Consider the following 14,117-nt stretch of genomic DNA (forward strand, 5'->3'; position numbering starts at 1 on the left):
TAAAGCGTTAAATAACTGCCTCCGAACACCCGTAGTTGAGGCGTGTTGATGATCTCTGCATGCAAAATTTCACAAATACACACTCAGCCAAGTGAGAACTACTGCCTAAGGTGAGTGATGTTGAGGCAGGCGGATGTGTGACGATGTCTGGTGTGCCGTGTGTGTGTTGTTCACATGAGATGGGGAGAAGCAGCCAGGGAGGGGTTGTGTGTTCCCAAATAGTGAAAAGACAAGGTGAAGGAAAGATGGATGAGTGACGAGAAAGAAGGAGAGAAGTGACGCATAACGAGGAAGAGGAAAAGTGAACGAAGCAGCCAGTTGGTTGGGGGTTATTAATGATTTCGCTAGAAGGTCACAGACAGTGTCGACATGGTTGGGTGGAGCATACATTGACGCAGTACTGTGTCAAATACCAACAAATCAGCCATGCCCTCCTAAAGTTAAAACGAAAAAAAAAAATCTTTTCCATTGATTTCAATAGGGTGGTTTGGTATATAGGCAGAAGAGACAGACTGGCATGTACAGACATTTAATTGACTTAAATATCAATACATGACAGATTAAATACATCAAGTTGATTACTCCAACTTTTTTAAAAATTTAAATGTTCACTCCTACAGACTTCTGATTAGAATGAAGTAGAAGAAACCTTTTTTACATAGCACCTCTCAAGATAAAAATCATGAGATGCTTCACAAGAACGATAAAAATAAAAAATGAAAATAGAAAATGGTTTAAAGGATCATGATGAAAAATAGGAAAAAAAGGGAATACGAATAAATAGGAAAAAGAAAAGTGTAATCACTATTTCAAAACTGACAGAAAAAAGTCCACTGATCTCAGGCTCAGGGGAGAGAGTTCCAGAGTCTGGGGGCAAATGATCTGTCACCTTTGGTCTTTAGCCTGGTGCTGCACAACCAGTAGGCTTTGGTCACTGGACCTCAGGGACCTGCTGGGGGTGTAGGGACTAAGAAGATCACCAATGTAAGAAGGTGCTTGTCCATGTAAGGACCTATAGACCAGAACCAGGATCTTGAAATGAACCCTGAAGTTGACTGGCAGCCAGTGAAGCTGGAGGAGAAGCGGGGTGATGTGGGTGTGTTTGGAGGACTTGGTCAGAAGCCGAGCACAGGCATTCTGAACCACCTGTAGACGGTTCAGGGAGGTTCTGCTCAAACACGTGAAAAGAGAGTTACAGTAGTCTAAGCGTGAGGAGATGAAGATGTGGATAACTGTCTCAAGTTCAGAGCGGGACAGAACGGGACTCAGCTTAGCAATGTTCCTGAGATGGAAGAAGGAAGAGCGAACAAGAGAACTGACATGAGAATCCAGGGTGAGAGCTGGGTCAAAGGTCACGCCAAGATTCCTGACAGAAGGTTTGGTGTGAAGCAAGCTGACCAAGAGAGTCTCTGACTTTGGGAACCAGCTTGTCTGGGGCACAGATGAGGATCTCAGTCTTATCTGCATTCAGCTGAAGAAAGCTTCCAGCCATCCAGGTTTTAATAGAGTCTAAGCAGGTGTGTAACAGCATCTGCTTAAAAGAAGAAAGAAGAAGAAAATATCATTTCTATAGTGCCTCTCAAAATAAAAATTACGAGGCACTTCACAAAAACAAAAAAATGTAAAAATATAAAAAATAATTTAGAAAATGATTAAAATATATTTAAAAATAGACAATTGTGATTAAAATGTAAAGGAAGAGAGAGAGAGTGAATAGGAAAGAGGGAAATCAGTGGATCCTGAGGAAGGTGAAATAGGTAGGGAGAGCAGAACAAGGAGAGGGTGATGAAGGTCACACCAAAACCAGATTGAACAAGCTTAGACATCTCATGAAACTTAAAGTAGATGTACAGTTGGATGTTATCTGCGTAAAGATGGTAGGAGATTCCTTGAAAGGAGCTCAGGATGTGCTGAAGAGGAATCAGATAGAAGAGGAAGAGTAGAAGCTCCAGCACAGAACCTTGTGGGACACCATGAGTGAGGGAGGTGGTGGAGGACTGAAACTTGGAGAAGGCCACAGAGAAGGAACACTCAGACAGATATGAGAAGAACCACTCCAGAGCAGTTCCTGGTAGGCCTATCCAGTCTCTCAGCCTATCCAGTAGCAGGTCAACAGTGTCAAAATGGTTGAATATCTGAGTTGAGTTCCTGATTTGAAAATGAATACTGAACAAGACTGAATCTGACCTCCATTGGAGAACATTGTCCTCACTGAGGACAAGGACACTGCAGGATCATCAGTATATGATATGTCATAGTCACTCGATGTTGCGTGAAGCTTTTTGTACAGTTCTTTTCAAACGTGACCCGTCAGGGGTCAAAGGTAATAGACAAGGGCTCTTGCCATGATGAGGCCAAAAGGATTGCCTTGCTCCACATTTAATGCCTGTGCCCTCTATCTTTGCTTATTTTCATTTCCAGGTAAATTTCGAGAGAAGGCATCCATTCTTCACAAGATTGCCAAAAAGAAATGCCAGGTGGAGGATAGTGAGAAGGCCAATGGAGTGGCAAGCCGTTCAGGTAAGACACCTAAATGAGAATATTCAGATCTTTCTTGTGTGCATACAGAAAATCTAAAGGTGAAGCATGAGCACCTAAATGTGAATTATGGTGTTTTTTAGGATCAAATAACTAACTATAACTAATTGGAGAACATGAATTAATATTTCAACATACAGCAGAAAGGTAAGAAATACATGAGTCAGGAGTAGAAAACATTATCTAAGGTGTACTTTTACATTTTTGTCAGGACACTTCCATGTGTTTATATCACGGAGGTGGGGCCTAATACTGCAGCCAACAGCAAGGCCACGTTTCAGTTACTTTGGTGGTATTTCCCTATGTATAGTTATTAGGAGTGGCGATTTTTGTGAATACAACTGGAAATGTTTTAGCGTGTCATAAATACACATGGATATGTTTATAAAGGGTTCAGCTTTCTTTATGCAAACCTTTGTGTCACGTTTTGTGTCACTGACAACGGGTTTCAGGTCAACAGAAAGGTAGTGATTCAGGATGATTATGGCAATGAAGGATAATTACAAACATCTCAGATGTTTTATAAGGTTTTATTGAAACTTGCATTGTGTTTATGCAAAGAGTCAAAGACCTGCAAAGACCTGTAATTCATCCTGGCATGGTGTCAATCAACTTCTGGCACATATCCTAACTAATGGCAGCCCGTTCTTGCATAGCCAAAGGTTGGACTTTGGCAGAATTTGTTTATTTGTTTGCTGACCTTCTCCTTTATAATTGACTGAGAGATCTGAATTAAATTAACTTCTAGGAGAAGAAACAAGCAAGTTTCCATTGACTCCCATGGTAAAAGTGTTACCTTCACAGCAGAAATGCGTGTTAACAATGTGGTTCACTGTTTAACTATTAAAACATTTTAAGTTTAATAGGTCAAGTTTACCATCATGACAACTCTGAGGGGATTGAACGTTTTTGTAACTCATCCGTTTAGATATGATTAAAGCTTGAATTATGAATAAACAAGGGTGTGTCCAACAGGTAGCCGATGAAACGTCAGCACTTGCGCCACCTCAGTCTCACATTAAAAATGTTACATCCTAGAGGGCAGAGGATAGTAGAGTCACTCCACCATGGTTTTCTGGCTAAAAGCGCCCGCCAACCTTTGTTAGCTTTAGTTAGCTGGTAGTTACATTAGCTCAGAGTTTGTTGGTTGTCAATCATTTGCCCCCACCCTCACAACTCCACTCTCAGCTCCAGTTTTTGCATTTTCTGGGAGTGACGAGATACTTAACATGGCCAAATTGATGGTGGTGGGAGGCGGCCATTGGGCTTCAAGTCAGCTCTTCAGAAACCTACAGTTTGGTGCGGAGGGTTTGTCCATTATTTATACAGTCATTGGTGAAAATATCTCATTTCATATTCTCTACATCTCAACATTCCATTTCCAACTATCAGCAGCTAAAAATGGAAACTAGATGGATCAGTAGCCATTCTACAAAAATCTGCTGCTTTCTAATGTGCATCAACTTTAGATAACTTACATTAATTGCTAAGATATCCCCTCTGAAATGATTAATGAGCATCCCACTCAACGTTAAACAAGCGTGACATTACCAAGGACAGCCAAATTGATTGCGAGTGTTGTCTTCAAGCGGTGCTTATATCAATCACAGTCACTGCCAAGTGTAATTTGTGTGCTTTTTCCTTTCAAAGCGTACCAGACCAAAGAGTAAACAGGCTAAAGGAAGCACTTTCATGGCTGCAGGAGAATCAAAGCACGATGTCGACGAGCATCAAAAGGCAAAATTATGCTAACAAGAAACATTAACATATTACCCTCTTAATCAAAATGGATGATTAGAAGTCAGGTATCTAATATGCTAAGTCTTAAACATCTTTAATGATAAACAGTGCTGTTAGAGTATTGTACCATGTAAACCATAAGATTAGATTCTTATTTTAGATAATCTTCCAACATTTAACCAATCAGGAGCCTCATTTATAATGCTTGCTTATGCACAAAATGGGATCTGAAAACGGTGTAAGTGACTTTCCATACACACTTTGTAATTTATATAGAAATATGTGATGGAAAAATGTGCAACTTTAAGTAAATACTGAACCTGGCATAATAGTATTTGGAGTTGTTGAGATGGTGAAATGTTCAATTTAGGGCACATTTTCAGATTTATAAACCCTCGCGTACACACAAATACAACAATCAGTACCCCCATCTTTTTTCTTAAAATATTATTATTTTGAAATGTCTTCAAATTTATAGGTGCATTCATTGTTTGATGCACAAAAACTTCATAAAACTATAAAGTAGAACAACATTGCCGCGAGCGGAGGTGCATCTCATTGGGTGCAATCCCTCCCTGCTCATCATAGCACTGCTTTTATTGATAGTATCAGTGATTATTGCCATCTTAGGCTCCATCTGACCACTTCTTGAAATGTTTTATTTAAATTATTGTTATTCACTGATAACTCTGCTGCAGCAGTGAGGTGCCTCTCGAAGGGAATACAAAATGTTTTCCATGCGTCTGTCATGCAAAGCATAGATTTCCAACTTGGTTATCATGATTACCCATGACATGTTGTAGATAAGCAGGCCTTTGTATATGCACAATATTCATAACATTGTCCTTTTGTGGTGTGTGTAGGAGGTGGGATGTGATCCAGAAACACCTGAGCATCTTTCTAGGACAGGTGTGATTTATTAGGCAGAATCTGCATTAGTTTGTGTAACAAGTGCTGTTGCTGAGCTTTAGCAGGGTTTTAGTAGGAACTCTATGCAACATTTTATAAATGAGGCCTCGGGTAATGTGTTGGGATAATAATTACGATATCTGGTTAAGAGTCATTAGTTTTAGCAAACTGGAATTCTTTTTAGAAAACATTTTACTGTCTTCAGTCATGTAAGGAATTCCTGCTAAACGTTGTTTTCCATTGAAGAATGCAGCAGTCGGTTTGGCTCAAAAGGTTCTGGATTTAGGAAGACCTCCACATCCAGTTTAAATGTGTTCCAGATGCAAATCAACTATTAGGAATGACACTTGGTTTACTAATCGATGAATGTATCATTAGCAATACAAGCTAACAGCTGTATGACTTTGCATTTTAGACACAGTGGCTCTATCTGTAAAGCTGACATGTTGATGTGCTAACAGGCAAAAGAACAAATAGTTTATTACTCACGATGTTAGCACTGATCACAAAGTCATCATGTTGGATTTCAAAGTGGAAAATTGCAAACTTTCCAAGTCAAAGGTTATGGAAGGTTATCCTGTTGATTTATTTATTTTCAAATCAAAACTATGGTTATCCTTCATTGTCCTGATTCACTTTTTATTTTGACCTTAGTTTATTTTCCAGTTTGACTTTATGGTCGCCAACAGCCATTAGTGCATTTAACAGTGCAATACCGTGTTCCACCAGTAGGTGACACTGATGAGATACAAATTGAATTAGATTTTCCGTTTTGATGATAAGAAATCATATAACATGAGAACAAATATACATATTTTACTCCAGCAGTTACAGGTAGGATTTCAGCTCTACATAAACCAACAGTGAGTGAGTGTGAATGAGGGAGTGAGAACCAGGGGAGAGGTAATCCAGCACCTTCTAGCATGCTAGCTAGCTTTTTTCTGTAGCAGGATTGAATGAAAAATGCTGTGATCTGTTCTGAACCCTTCAGATAAGCTTGAGACAAACCTTGTTTGCAGTAAATTACCAAAATAGCCAAACACATATTTAACCCTCTGGAGGCAGGCCTTGCAGGTTTGAAACTGTTAAAACCTACCTACCTGGTTACTCCACATACGTATTTCATGAGCATTTTTTTTACTCAGAAGTACCCCTTGTTCGTTTTTTTTATCAAAACTTATTTTGAGCCTGAGAGGGTTAACTCAAACCATTTAAAAATACTGAATACACAAACATGAACCCAAGCTCTTTGTCAAAACCAAAGTCCTATCCTGCAGTTGTTGGGAAAATGACTCACTGCCATGACAAGATTCCTACCAAGCCTTAGCCTTCATGAGTGAACAGTGACGAATGCTGAATAAGACATGCAGCTGAGCAGAGACATGTTTTAGGCAGTCTTTCTTCATAGATGGGTTCTGTAAATGCTTCTCCTTTTATTTATTCATGACAGCGCCCACAGATAAGAACCTGCCCAACAGCTCCTGCGTGGAAGTGGAAGTGACCCCGCCCATGAACGGAACCGCAGGACAGGAAGGGGAAACGGTGAGAAAACCCGTGCAAACTACAACTTCATTAAACATTGCTACAAAGATAACACAACTAAAAGGTTGTGAAATATTTCATGCCTACCATGTGTATCTGTCTTGACTGAAGCAAAGGTTGCACAGTTTACAGCAGAAGGGCCACTGCTGCTGCTCATTTCCCAGCATGCACTCAAGTGAGTTCCTCCATCTGCAGCCAGACCTGCCAAAGTCCCGCTCCTTCCAACAGAGCTCTATAATCACACTCCTCACTCACCTGCTGCTCACCTCTGCTGGGCGCTGGAAATTAATGCCTTCTTACACAAACGCATGTGAACGCGGACTCTGACTAACGGCCAGCCTCCAAGAGTCTCAGAATAGCACCTGCAGCAGTTGTGCTGGCGTTGATGATGGCAGCGGGACGCAGCAACCCACCAGGCAAGCAGACGGTCCTGGCACGAACGGGCCGAGAATCAAAGTGGAGTGTTTAGAGGAGAACAGACAGAGGATGTGTCGACTGAGTGAGTCTTCCTGCTGGAGTTTCACCCTTCACATGGCAGTGGCCCAGATAGACTGGAAGAAACTTTTTATTTTGGTATTTTAAATTTGGATTTGTTTTTGCACAAGAACACATAATTTGGTTGGAGTTTTAGAGTCAAAAACATCTGACAATTAATCGTGATGTTTTAAACTCATGTTCTTGGTGATTTGTCTTACTGATCAGTCCCAAAGTGAAAATCTAAGAGATTCTTTTCTGAACTTTAGAGGAACTGATCTCTTCTTGTCTGCCAGTCAAGTCATATTGATGCCTAAAACTAAAATAAAACATAAATAAACAGATTAATTTATGTTTGTTATTGCCTGCTGCCAAAAAGGCGGGAACGGTGGCAATTCCACTTTTCTTCATGAGTGTGTTTAATCAAAATATCTCATCAAATTTCGGGAAGTAATCACTGGATAAAGACACATCACTGATTAAATTTGTGGGAAGCCAAATTCAAGATGGCCACCAAACAATCCCCATCTCTCTAATTGTAGATCAGTCTTTAAGCGTTGGCCTTAACCATTAAATCAATCCTTTCTGACTGTTTAAAAACATTTGATGAGCTACTGAATGGATTTTAGGGAAACTCCAAGAAAGTAACTTTTTTACTCTTTGGCGTCAGCTAAATTCAAGATGGCCATCAGAACTTAGAAATCACAAAATGGTTAATAATGTCAGTTTTCCAGATTTGCGCTAAAATTTGGTGCTGTAGTAGCTATGAGTTATTCTCATCATGTAATCTGAGAACTTGGACAGGATTTGCACGGCAGGATAATCACACAGATTTTTGACCCCATCTTCCTAGAGCCCTGCACGGGCCTAAAATCTGAGCCGGCCCGAGGGGGTGTAGCCCCTGCCCGACCCGGTCCGAAAAGGTTTTCAGGATTCTCTGGCCTGACCCGAGCCCGAGTCTGATTTTTTTTTTAACCTTTCATAATGTTTTAGCATGATAGAATGCTCAGCATTCTAATTATCTGTGGGGAGCGTTCTGCAGTAAAAAAAAAAAAAAAAAAAAGAACGAAAAACAGCATCAATGCAGCTTTTTTTCCTAGCAGAGCGTATTTTTCGAGCCGCAGATGAAATTTACGAACACTATATTAATTGGATGCATTTGTAAAATTAATCTGCTCTGAAAATGCGCTCTTGTGCAATTCGAAAAAAACCAGCATTCTAATTTTCTAACTGCAGAGCGCATTTTCAGAGCGGCAGATCAAATAAACGCCCCCAATTAATATAGCGTTTGTAAATTTAATCTGCCGCTCTGAAAATGCGCTCTCCAGTTAGAAAAAAAACCCCAGCAATGAATGCTGTATTTTTTTTAACTGCAGAGCGAATTTATTCACAGAAAAATAGAATGCTGCCGTTTTCATGAGACTAAACGAATGGCTTCTGACATATCAAAGTGGACATAAAATGGCATATTAGAATAGGGGCACATGTTTCAATCAGCAGTTTGAGAATTCGTTTATATAGGCGCATTTATAAACCACACAGACCTTAACTGAGCTAACGGTTGCCGGTGCGTGAGAAGCAGGCAGGTGCTGCTGCGTTTAAGTGTTTCAGTTTTTTTTTTATGAATTTGATTAAAAATAAAGGCGCCCGGCCCGGCCCATGTCCGAGGTAATTACACAGTCGTTGGCCCGAAGTCCGGCCCTAGGGACGTCGGGCCGGGCTGACCCCCAGGCCTAGGGCTTCAGTGCAGGGCTCTACATCTTCCTACTCCAACATTCTTAAGAATGTGTCTGATTATTGTTATGGCCCTACAGATAATCTTATCAGATAATCCTGTCATGTGTGGTGTGTTACGAGTGCTTTGGTCAGCTCGGAAGGGTGTTGTGGCTTCTGAGGTCATAAATAGCATTGGATTGTCTTGGTTCAGTTTACTAGGACAAAAAAGAACATTTAGCCAATCAGAAAGTCAGGTGGCAAAAGTGACCGCAATGCTCATCAGTCATATTTGTTCACTCCAAAGTTACATTTGACCTCGAGTGGTTTTGCGAGAATTCCCGCTTCACGTGTTATTTAAAAACCTTGTCCTGTGTAAAGGCCTTTGGGATCAACGTGAGATTTTTACTCTAATTTTTTAAAATGATCTGTGGGTGTCAACAATGACTTTCACCAAAATAAATTCTGAACCATTGGATGTGCATTTACATGTGATTAAGCTAATTATTGACACAAGAATAAATATAAGTCAGTCGGTTTTACAGCGATTCAGCTGAAACCCCATGTAGTGCCATGTCATTCACAACAACACAGCACCCAGTACTCTGAGTGCTAACAGAGTGAGTGAGATCTTGTGATATTGTGATCATGCATAATGTTCTTTTTAACTTTGCACCAAAAAGGCTGTGACTCCATCATTTCCCAACTCAAAATCATCTTAGTTTAAAACTCTTGCATAAAAGTGGGTAGATGATGCCTCCTTTGGTCACTGTACAGTCATTCAGTCTAATTAGTTCCAATTGCAATATAAACCCATATGATCAGGTTCTCAATCAAATTCAATTACACAGAGTCAGTTTGTTGTGGTCAAATTAAAGACGAGACCTAAGTGAAATATTTAGACCAATTCTGAATAGAAATACAACTGTGTTGAGACACGAAGCTCTGATTTTGTGAATAAAACACCATATGTACTTTAGCCAAATCTTAGCTGGAAATTGCAATAAAATTATTCTTGAAATCATTTAACTTATATAATTGAAATCTTTTCACTAAGACTATTTACAGTGATATACAAGTACTGGCAGAGGTTAATCTTGTTCAGTTTACCTTGATTTAACTAGTCCCCCATAGTAATATCCATTTTTATTCAAATCCTGATCCCTTCTACATATTAAAGGTGAACTTAGCTGGAAAAATAATTTATTAATGATTATTTCTGATTATAACCGGACACTCTGGGTTTTGCATGCAGCCTGAACATGAAAATAGTCTCCTACACCTATCTCCTGCATTAGCTTCTGATAGAAAATAGATGGTGAAATTCTAGGGTTAGAAAATCCTCACTGATCAACGTCACACTGTCACTTAACGTTCATGGACTCACCCATCTTCGACGGGGAAGGCTGTTGTTGGTTTAGCATCCTGGAAACAGTAGAGAATGCCTCAGCTAGTAGAAGCTAATCATTAGCATTAGCAGCTCCACCACACAGCAAAACTCCTCTAGGCTTTTGTTATTTGTGGAGATAAAACATCAACTTTGCAGAGCAAACAGAGTCAGTAGAGTCGCAATGCAGTTAGTCGATCAGAGGTGAGGTTTCCTAATATCAGGAAATAAGACTCCAAATCCTGCTGTCTTCTAGCACTTTCTCACCTGGCTAACTTGTTTGTCCTCAAACAGGCACACCAGAGCTTTGTTTCCTCTGATTACGACTTACAAGGCATTCATTCCCACTAGAGACCACTGAAAATGTATTAAAATATGAGTAAAGTTGACCTTTAAAGTCTAATCAATAACAATTCTGCAATTATTATTTTTAGAAAAATAAGGTTTAAATTCATTAAACAATTAATTAAAATGTAAAAGTCTGTGATGCAAATCCAAATGTGATTTGTAAAACTGTTTTTTCCAAACTTCAATAGCCCTGGATGCTTACTGGCACGTCTTATTTCAGCTTGCTGCTATTTTTAGATATCTGCGCCACAGTGCAGCCGCCTGTGTCCCCCAGGAAGTTGCTGGAAACAGCTCACGCCATCAAACGCCACCAGAGGCCCCATCCTATTAATCACTCTTCCTCTCTTGGTAACCAACAACCGACACAGGGGGGCAGGGAAGGAGCGAGGAGCAAATTAAAACCTGACGCAGAGTACTTGTCTAGTCTCTTGGTGAATCTCCAGAGAATCAAACAGTTAGATTCCTCCCAAACATTGTAAATCAAAAGGTTTGGTGTTCGTGAGTCTCACTCTGTATCTCATTTCTTCTGATTTCAGTGTCGTTTTTGAATTTTTATGGTAGCATAAACCTCCTGCAACAATTTCTTTAAACAGTGCAACTCTGGGTAAGCATCAGCTCCATGACAATTTAAGAGATTTGGGGAAAACGAAATGTGTGCCATGTGTTTATTAGTCGTAGGATTTAAGGCCTGTTTCCTCTTAGTGAATAATAAGAGAATTTTGTATCCAGATGGGGCTTGAGTTAAAAAATGCTGCAGCAGCTGTTGCAGTACTGGATCTAAAAACGATTCATGCAAAAAAAAAAAAAAATTAAATAAAGCAAGCTTTTTTACTTTTAGAAAAACTGTGAAAGAAATTAGCGTTATTTCACAAGAGTGCACTGAAGATGATTGAAATTTAAATAGAAGAGCTCTTTCTGAAAACATCCAAAAACAAAAGTGCGAGGAAATGCAGGAGAGCTGAATCTCATGTTCCATCTCTGCTAAAAAGAAACATTTTCTTTATTTCTACAAATCAGACCAAAAGGAAAGCTTCTGCTTCTTTATTTGTTTACAGGTCTTTAAACCATATGAGCTCGCATTCATTCTCACTCCAGGTACAAGCGCCAACACCTTCAGCAAGAAAGTAAAAAAGAAATAAAAACACTTAAAAACATGAGCCTAATGTCACCCCGCCTCTCTGCGCTCTGCGGTGTCTGATAAAAGTCAGTGCCTTTAAGGCCAGAGTTGGCAGCGTTACCAGCCGAGGCTCCGCGGGGCAGGAAAGGCCCCCGAGGGGCTGGCATTTCAGAACTAAGTTAGAGTAGGGGGGCATCAGCTATGTGGGAGGCCTAATCTCACAAAGCATGCAAAGCAAATCATAGCTGGGTGAAGTTTGTGTTTGGTAATAGTCATTAGAATCTAGGCGACATGTCCATGAAAACAACAGCAGGGGAAATTGAAAAGTGTTGATAATGATATTTTACAGTATTTTGTTCAACAGTATGCTTTCATTTTATCTCAACTACTTCTACCTCTTCCACAAGACCCATAGTACCACCTGAACCTGGTTTAAACACCACAGCCTACTTGAGTATTGTTGCTGACCATGTCTATCTCTTTATGACCACAGTGGACCCATCTTCTGATGGATAAAGCACCATGTCACAAAGCTCAGATCATCTCTTACTGGTTTCTAGAACAAAAAAATGTGTTCATTGGACTCCAACGACCTCCACAGTCACCAGATCTCAGTTCACGTTAGAAGAGTTGGGATGTGAGATTCACATAATGGATGTGACTGTGTGATGCTGCCTTGTCAGTACGGACCAGAACTTCTGAGGGATGTTTGCATCCTGTTGCATACGTGACTTAAGGTAGTTCTGGTGGCAAAATGAATCCTACCTGGTTTAATGCTGTGGCAACGTGAACTAATCAAGAATATGAGAAGGAGAATTTGAACTGTGAACGGCAGCTCCCCCTGCCTGTCTGAAAGGAGTTGAAAGCCATGCCATATACCAGTCAGGGAAAGCTGAAACAACAGACAGAGCTAACAATAGTTTGATGTAGCACTGTCATGGTGAAGTGAGAGCTGAGCTGGAAGGGGAAGCTCTCGATTTACTGGTTGATCTACATTCCTACTCTCACCTATGGTCATGAGCTTTGGGTAGTGATCGAAAGACTGAGATCGCGGATACGAGCGGCCGGAATTAGTTTTCTCCGCAGGGTGGTTGGACTCTCCCTTAGAGATAGGGTGAGAAGCTTGGTCATTCGGGAGGGGCTCGGAGTAGACCCGCTGCTCCTCCACATCGAGAGGAGCCAGTTGAGGTGGCTCGGGCATCTGGTCACGATGCCTCCTGGACACCTCCCTGGTGAGGTTTTCCAGGCACGTCTAACCGGGAGGAGACCTAAAGGAAGACCCAGGACACGCTGGAGGAACTATGTCTCTCGACTGACCAGAGTCTTAGGATTCCCTCAGAGGAGCTGGCCCAAGTGGCTGGTGAGAGGGACATCTGGGCCTTGCTGCTTAGGCTGCTGCTCCTGCGACCTGATCCTGGATACGTGGCTGAAAATGGATGGATGAATGGACACAAAAGATAAATGCATTTTCATTCCCCTCCCTTTTATTCTACAGTTAGCTCTAAGGTGACATTATTTCAATGCACGCCGAGTTAATGTTCAAGCTAGCCCCATATTAGCCTACAGTAAACACAGGATACAGCAGTTATCTGCACTATTATTACTTTTACTTCATTAAAGGTTTGGTTGCAATTGCCTAAAATACAATAAATTGGTTAGTATTTATCTGCCCAAAAGGAACATTTCCCAACTCTTCATCAGTCTTGAGCCCTTGTAGTTCACAAAGCTCCCTCTATCTTTAAAAGGCGTATCTAACATAAATTCTACTCGACTGTCGTAAACGTCTCACAGCGAGTTTTGCAGAAGGACTTTTCAAATGTTTAAGTCTTTCAGAAGTAGAAGGCAGGTGAGGAATCAGTAACTTTGGCACTTGTTTTAGTTGCAAACATTCCGTTTTTTTCTTCTTCGTTGGTGTGCTAAACTGACTAAGACGTGTCAGCTTTTGTTTGATAGCTCCCTCTTGATTACAACTTTGCTCCATACTCAGGTAAAGAAAAGTTAAAAAAGGCAAATTGGACAGGCTACTCTGGGGTTTCCACCACAGTGAGTTCACAGATGTCACTTGAAATCTTTGCATGTAGCATTATGGGTTTAGCTGTTGCCAGGCTACAAACTCTCCAATGGATCCATGTCAATCCCTGTAGATTTCAACCACTCCTTTCTCTTAACCCAACTTTCCATCATGTTTTTTTTCAAGACTCCGAAACAGTATTTGTTCACTTTTCCTGGACAGCTTATCCTTTAATAATATAATTCCCCTTCTAGGAATAATAAAGTATTGTTTAATTCAGCTGAGACAACAATGTAGCCATCTGGACATGGAGAGCAGGAGAAATGAGAATGCTGAGC

At 40.6% G+C, this 14,117-nt stretch overlaps 1 protein-coding gene across 7 annotated transcripts in view; it reads left to right on the forward strand.

Moving 5' to 3' along the window:
* Positions 1–14,117, forward strand: part of LOC107377079 (sodium/potassium/calcium exchanger 2) — a 68,785-nt gene that overhangs the window by 47,295 nt on the left and 7,373 nt on the right. For all 7 annotated transcript variants that reach the window (XM_015946492.3, XM_015946495.3, XM_015946493.3 and 4 more), the window contains 2 exons: positions 2,422–2,520; positions 6,638–6,729. In XM_015946492.3, coding sequence (XP_015801978.1) covers positions 2,422–2,520; positions 6,638–6,729 — 191 coding nt within the window. The remainder of the gene's footprint in view (positions 1–2,421; positions 2,521–6,637; positions 6,730–14,117) is intronic.

Source organism: Nothobranchius furzeri, chromosome 2 (assembly GCF_043380555.1).
Source record: "Nothobranchius furzeri strain GRZ-AD chromosome 2, NfurGRZ-RIMD1, whole genome shotgun sequence".
Classification (NCBI taxonomy): domain Eukaryota; kingdom Metazoa; phylum Chordata; class Actinopteri; order Cyprinodontiformes; family Nothobranchiidae; genus Nothobranchius; species Nothobranchius furzeri.